The sequence below is a fragment of the Silurus aristotelis genome (genome assembly GCF_946808225.1).
Source record: "Silurus aristotelis genome assembly, chromosome: 24".
Taxonomy (NCBI): domain Eukaryota; kingdom Metazoa; phylum Chordata; class Actinopteri; order Siluriformes; family Siluridae; genus Silurus; species Silurus aristotelis.
This window is the reverse complement of record NC_139597.1, coordinates 1250621-1258120: the sequence shown is the minus strand read 5'-3', so window position 1 is coordinate 1258120 and position 7500 is coordinate 1250621. Positions and strand designations below refer to the sequence as shown.

At 40.6% G+C, this 7500-nt stretch overlaps 1 protein-coding gene across 4 annotated transcripts in view; it reads left to right on the top strand.

Moving 5' to 3' along the window:
- The window catches only part of ppfia2 (PTPRF interacting protein alpha 2), an 86664-nt gene that overhangs the window by 63971 nt on the left and 15193 nt on the right, over positions 1 to 7500 (top strand). For all 4 annotated transcript variants that reach the window (XR_014531448.1, XR_014531449.1, XM_083528994.1 and 1 more), the window contains 2 exons: positions 1007 to 1182; positions 1290 to 1380. Coding sequence is in view for 2 of the 4 variants with exons in the window: in XM_083528994.1 (XP_083385120.1) it covers positions 1007 to 1182; positions 1290 to 1380 (267 nt within the window). In the remaining 2 variants the exon portion in view is untranslated. The remainder of the gene's footprint in view (positions 1 to 1006; positions 1183 to 1289; positions 1381 to 7500) is intronic.

Here is a 7500-nt window from a genome sequence, read left to right as displayed (position 1 = left end):
AATTACGCCGAGATAGGTGGTTCTATGTGACGGAGAAAGCACTTCCAGTATACATCTCGATGCCGGACCGCTAACTGCTCTGATTGAGCTAATATCAACCACTTGTCGATTGCCTTGCCTACAAGGCCAAAATGGACCAACACCATCTTACCTTAGAGACCTCATCACATCTTGCACTGCACCACGCTGTCTGAGATCCTCCAGCACTGCTCGACTGGTACCACCTTCTCTCAGAATGAGAGGTAAGTATACTTCAAGGCTCTTTTCTGTTCTGGCACCGAGGTGGTGGAATGAACTTCCCCTAGATGTCCATACAGCGGAGTCCCTGGCTATCTTCAAGCGACGATTGAAGACCTACCTCTTCCTGAAACACTTAAATTAGCACTTTCCAAGTTTGCTTTGTAGAGTTGAAGAGTTATATTTATATTAAGTTTGTAATCTTGTGTACCAGTGTAGATTTATTTATTGCTAGAGACTCAAAGCACTTTTGTACGTCGCTCTGGATAAGGGCGTCTGCCAAATGCCGCAAATGTAAATGTAAATGTAAATGATATAATTGAGGATACGGATGCCCTGAAGTCTCAGGGGAGCCAGAGCCACATCGACACACTTCGTGAAGGTGTGGGGTGACAGGGCAAGGCCGGTTGGAAGAACCCGATATTGGAATACTTTGACCCCAAAAGCAAACTCAGGAACTTCCTGTGAGAAGGAAAGGTGGGTACGTAAAAGTACACATCCTTTAGATCTACTGTGACAAACTGATCTTAGGATCTGATCTGAGACACGACCTGCTTGAGGGTCTCTTCAGGGTTTCTTGGACTTTGTAGTTTGCAATCATCTTAGGGTTTCAATCCCAGGATCTTCTAGCTCCTATTCCTCTTAGCTTCTTGGGCCATTTAGTGTCAAGGTAGGATGACACAAATCTCTGTGTATGTAGTAGTAATGTGTGTGTGTGTGTGTGTGTGTGTGTGTGTGTGTGTGTGTGTGTGTGTGTGTGTGTGTGTAGTCTGGCTGCAGCATTAGAAGCTGAGGCAGCTATGAGCAGTGTAGCCAGCAGTCAGGACTCACTCCATAAACAACCAAAGAAGAAAGGCATCAAATCGTCCATCGGTCGCTTGTTTGGCAAAAAGGAGAAAGGACGACTGGGCCACATGGGGAAAGAGATGATGGGACCAGGACCAGGTACCAGACACACACACACAATAACAAAATGTCTTGTTGTATTAATTGTTTTGTCCTCAACAAAGAACAACATCCAATCACCCATTTGTATCATATTGTTACATAAGGTGGAGTTTCAGATGTGGAGTTTCTTGCTCAGGAAATGGCTGTGGGGAAACTTGGCACTCAGGCCGAGAAAGACCGCCGCATAAAGAAGAAGTGAGTGCTTTTAACTCTCTACAGTTATCCCAGAGATTAGTCAAGAAAAGACCACAACAATTAGAAACTAGAGAAACAGTGCAGCTAGGAACTAGAGAAACAACTAAATAATTGTGGGGGCAATCAGAACAAGGGTATCATGGTATCTGGGGGAGATGGAAAACTAGAAACTACTAGAGATTGGAGAGACCATAAGAAATCTGAAGCAGAGAAAATGGAGGGGACACTGGAAACAATTGGGAAAATAGTAAATAGGGGATATGTGAGAACTAGTGTGACAACAATTTGGACATGTAGAAATGAACAGAACAGTAGGGAGAAACTGAAGGTTTTTTTACACTAGAAACTAGGGAGACAGGGGGAACTAGTAGGACAGTAAGAGCTAGGGAAACATTTTAAGACTTAAAGGACAGTAAGAGATAGGGAGACATTGAGAACTAGAAAGACAATAAGTGGGGGTTGCCATTGAGGATAAATAATAGAGGAGAAATTCAGACAGGGTAGCTCCGTGGTTAAGATGGTTAAGATAGAAAGACTATGAATTCAAATCAATGCACCACCAAGCTACCACTGATGGACCCTTAAGCAAGGCCCCTAAACCATCTGTTGAATTACACAAATATAGGACTTTGAGATGTAGGTGGATATTGGGAATTGAGGTCGAGCAGTGTTTCCAGAAAACTGGATAGTAGGAACTACATGAATGCAAACTAAAAGTATGGGGTACACTAAAACCCAGAAATACTGTAATTAACCTTTGTGGTCCTCTCTAGTCAAACCTAAGTACAGGTATAAACGGTGTCAAATGCATCTCGAAAACAAATTGTACATCACATCCAGGGTGGTGTGGGAAATATCTGGTCAAAAGAAGAAGAATTCTGGCAGCTCATCTAGGAGACAGGACATAGTTGTGAACAGGGCCAGGTGAAGTATAGGACAAACATATTGCAAAATACTGGAAATTATGTAACTGGAATGTTTAGAATTTAGTGGAATATTGGAAACTAGGGGACACTGGAAGAAAGGGGGCACTGGAAACATCAGGAACAGGGGGATCTAGAAACTAGGTAGGATTGTAGAAACTTTGAGGAAAGATGTTACAAGTAAAATACTGTAAACCACAGGGATACGAAAAAGTGGAAACAAGGGAACAGTGAAAGCCAGGAAAACACCAGAAGAATACAAATTTGAGGTTATTGTGTGCTGTGGGATACTGGGAACAAGAGGACATTAAAACTAGGAGCTATGTAGGTAGTTCAAACTTCACTAGAAATAATGAGAATGCCAGGAACTAGAAAAATAAAAGGTTTGGTGTACCAATAAAGGCAGTGGAGCTTAGTGGACAACTAAGGAACTACAAGAACAGAGGTCTAGGGGAACATTAGACCAGTCTTTGTATTAAATACTAAGAACCATTAAATTGGATTAAAGCAGCATTGCAATAAATTAGTGCTGTAGGTCATGGCTTAGTCTTAAAACACAAATAGATGTGTGTAAGAACGTATGAAGGTTCAAGAATGTCTGCAGTGTGTTGTTCTCTCCACAGCAGAAGGACCGAGTGCTCATTGATGCTGCATGTTAGCAACGTGTCCACTGTGTCCATGCTAATGATCTGACTTTTTCTTTCCCTTTTCTGCTTGTTTTTCCATTGTGGTCTTTGTGTTGGACGATTGTTCTGCTTATTACCACACCCTTCATTTTGCTGTTTGAACACAGGATAGATGTTATGAACGTGGCATTGTGCCCTCGATATTCAGACAGGCTTGTTTTATGCTAATTCTACAACAGTCAAGAAATTCTTACCAAGACTAGTTTTTTGATCAAACTAATTTTGCTTGCCAGTAGAACATGATTAGCCTGCTAATGCTAGCTTGTGCCTCAGCCTATTTACCTTAATGCCTGTTTGTATTTATCATGTTTAATGAAAGGTAATGAATATCTGTGGATACTGTAATGAGAGACAATGAATTAGCGGGTTTACTGCTTGTGGTTTAGCATGTCTGGACTAGTGCTAGTTAATGTTTTAGCCTGATTATTTGACATGCTAATTTGAAGTTTAACAAATGTTAATTTAACAAATGTTGGCTTACCTTTGGATTTTAGCCTGTTCATAATAATAATGCTAGTTTGTTGATAATTTTTGCTCGTGATTTCTATCATTCTAGTTCTAGTTGTAGTCTAGCTATGATACCAAGGTTAGCACAGTTTTCTGGCTTCCATTTCCAGTTTTTTGCTGTAATAATGTTTCTAAACTTTTTTATTTGATTTCTTTGAAAAATCATTGTGAATGATAAATCGCCGATCTTGAGAGCAGCTGAGGGAGGCTGAGTTCGAACTGGCTTCTAAACAATATAATTACCAGGTTTCAAAAATAAAGTGTTGTGCATACAGAATGCTCAGGAACAGACTTTTAATTTTGTCTTCCATCAATCTCTTTCTTTCTTTCTTTCTCTCTCTTTCTCTTTATTTCTCGTCTCCTCATCAGCGGGTAAGTTTGGTTTGCGTTGCTGAGACTTTTGCTGCATTTTTTTAGTCTGTCTCGTGCTTGTGTGTGTGTATGTGTGTGTGTGTTTATCCGCAAGGGCTCGGACCAGTTATCTGTCCATCTGCTGTCTACACTTCCCCCTACGCCCTACCGCCTTTTCTCTCACATGAATGTACATGTGATTCTTCCCCTCTGCAGTACTGTAGAAGATGCATCTCTGCCTGGAAACTCTGAGTCTGTGTGTTTGTGTGTGTTTGTTTGTTTGAAATTAAACAGCCTGCCATGCTGAGGCCTTTTTTCTGACGTGTGTATCAGTGTGCATCGTGTGCTGGATTGCAATAACCAGGTGCCATCTCTGGTTATGGACCGTCAGCTCTTCGGAATTGTGTTACATTTCTTTTGTGTATGTTATTTATCATAACTCACTCTCTCTCTACCCCCCTCCACTCCAGTGTCGGCTTGTTCGGAGAACACTGAAACATTCATTACATAACTCGCTCAACCTGAACATTTCATATCAGACATGTGAAGATAAGGACCAGGTCACAGCACCGTCTCTCTTGAATACAACTTGAAAGGGGCTTTATTAGCTAAATAACAAGTGTTTTTTTTTTCTTTCAGCCAATCGCATGCTTGAGTAGAAGTAGAAGAAGACCATTTTGTGTTTTCCCCAGTTCTCCCTGGATAGTAATAATAAGAACAAAATACTTCCTATCCTGATGCTAAGCAAAATTCAAAATAGAAATCCAGATGCAAAGACAAAATACATACATTTGTCACTTACACACTGAAGCCCAAAAGTTTTTTTCCTCACAGCATTTTGGAAAGTTGAGTGCAGGATCAGCTATGATACAGCACCTCTAGAGCAGAGAGGGTTAGGTTCTTGCCTGAGGGTCCATAATAAAGCACCCCTGGAGCAAAGAGTGTTATTGGCCTTGCTTAAGGGCCCATAATACTATATCTCTTGAGAAAAAATGCTTAAGTGTCTTTTCAAGGGCCATGATACAGCATCTCTTGTGCAGAGATGATTAACTACCTTGCCCAAGAGACATGATAGAACACCACTGGAGTAGAGAGGGTTAAGGGCCTTGCCCAAAGGCCATAATGGAGCAGCCCTGGAGTAGAGAGGGTTGAGCACCTTACTCAAGGCACCCATGATACCGCACTCCTGTAGTAGAGTAGAGAGAGTTATGGTTCTTACCCATGGGCCCATAATGCAGCATCCCTGAAACAAAGAGTGTTAATGGCCCTGCCCAAGGGCCCATAATACTATATCTCTTGAGCAGAGAGGCTTAAAGGCCTTCTCAAGAGCCATTATACAGTATTCCTGGGTCAAAGAGGCTTAAGGACATTGGCCAAGGGCCATAACAGAGCACCCCTATAGAAGAGAGGGTTGAGGGCCTTGCTCAAGGCAACCCATGATACAGCACTTCTGGAGTAGAGAGGCTGAAGGCTTTTGCCCAAGGGACATAACAGAGCACCCCATGAGTATAGACTAAATTCAGATAGTGTTATTTTACTGTACTGAAGGGCTCAAAAGTGGTAGCTTCACAATGATCCTTCTGATCAGTAGTGTCCTAAGACCCTCAAGGATACTTTAATATTTTCAGAATCTCCAACAGTGATACAGAGTATCCATTAGTATCCACAAATGTAGAAAGATCTGGTCCCACTCAGACCCCTAACCACCCCCCCCCCTTCCTCTCTCTTTTCCTCCCTATCACTCTCACTCTTTTTTATTTACCCTATGATGTATTCAAGTGTCCTTATTTTATACTGCATTATGAATTCATCTTCTGGGGAAGAAACATTCAGCTCCTTCTCTTAATCACTGTCTACTCTGTGTTGACTTTCTACAAGTGCTTTTTGATGTTCCAGTTAGTGGGACAGTTGGACAAAAAATGTTAAACGAGCTAACAGTTTAGCTCCGGGGACACTAGCAAGGCAACAAACCCTACTGCTACTATACCACATAGCAGCATAACATAACAATTAACATAAACTCGGATTTATGTCTGGCTCCTATTAGTTATCATGAATGTCCTAATTGCTTCTTTTCATGCCTTGCTAGCTTCCCTATGTTGTTTTAGTTTTTTTGCCCAACCTCTTTTAATTAATGTACCTTAATGCCTGTTGTATGTAAGTCAAGTGCCTGCGGGTTGCAAAATCTCTAATTTCTCTGGTTTTTGGTGCAGTGCTTACTGGATTGTACAATTTCAGAGAGTAATAATAAGATGGCAAAGAGGGCAATGTTAGCAGGAAACAAATCTATTAGCACAAATCCATTTATTAGCACAATTCAAAAATGTCCTTTATGGAATTAGTGTTTCTTTTGGTTAATCTTTTTGTTTATTCAGATTTTAGTGGTGGTGTTTATGTGAGTTTTAGCATTTAGAGGTTTTATGGGAGTTCAGACATGAAGGATGGATAACATACTAGCACTAATATCAGGGTATAATATCCCAAATTTAGTTCAGTTTTATTTGTATAGCAATTTTAACAATGGACAGTGTCCAAAATCAGCTTTAAGTATATGAATAGATTACAATAGAACCCCATCTAGGTGAGGATGCTAAGTTTCTAAAACATAGTGTGTGTAAAATGCTAATAAATAACATTGTAGTGTTAACAACTTGTAACTCGAGTTAATCATTAGCTTTTTTCTCCAAACTTTCCCTGTAAAATACTTTCTGCCTGCTGTTTGTTTGTTTGTTTGTTTGTTTGTTTGTTTGTTAGAAAAGTGCCTGCAGATTTTCCAGTCAGTTTCCTCTTTCCAAATTTGCCTTATGTTTATTATTGCACTCTTGGGTTGGATAATTAGATTTAAAGGGTGGTGTTTGCTTCATCATGCCGTTTTTACGAGCCCGCTAATGGGAGTATAACGGTTTATTTTCAATAATTACATGGCGTTTTTCTTGCTAATTGTATAGTCATGGTGTCAGCAAGTGGAAGCCTCAGAGACACGAGTCGGATGTTTATATCATCACAAAAGTTTCATCCGTGTTTCAAACAGTGTCTTTAAAAAAAAAAAAAAAAGGAATTTTGTGATAACGCACTCTAAAGCGTGCTGAGATCAGGAAATGACAAGGAGGCGGAAATTAAAAACAGCAAACCTGAAACAGAGGCTGATATTGGGATGTTGTTACGGTGGTTTTATCTCATAAATAACAGGCCAGGGGTTGTGTTTCTTTTGAAAAACAGTGTAGGTCGGTCTTTATTAACTGCCCAGATGAAGTTTTTGGATTTTGTGGACATAGCTGTCAATGTTGGAATCATCTTCTTCTTCTTTCGGCTTCTCCCATTAGGGGCGCTACGCTATATGAAAAAAACACAATGATATTTTAATGAATTAGGGGGCCAAGCACTACATCAAGCTCCGGCTTTCCCATTACCCAGGTTTTGCCAGGATTTACCCCATGGGGAAGTAAGAGCTCAATAGATAAGCTGTTGGACTTCTGACCAGAAGGTCATGGGTTCAAATCCCAGCACCACCAAACTGCCACCGCTGTGTGCTTGAGCAAGCTCAGCTGGATAACTGAGGTAACTGTAAGGGTCTGCCAAATGCCATAAATAAAAACTTTGACTCATTAGTCTTAGAGACTACTTTTTTCTCTATGAGTCTGTGGCTTATTACA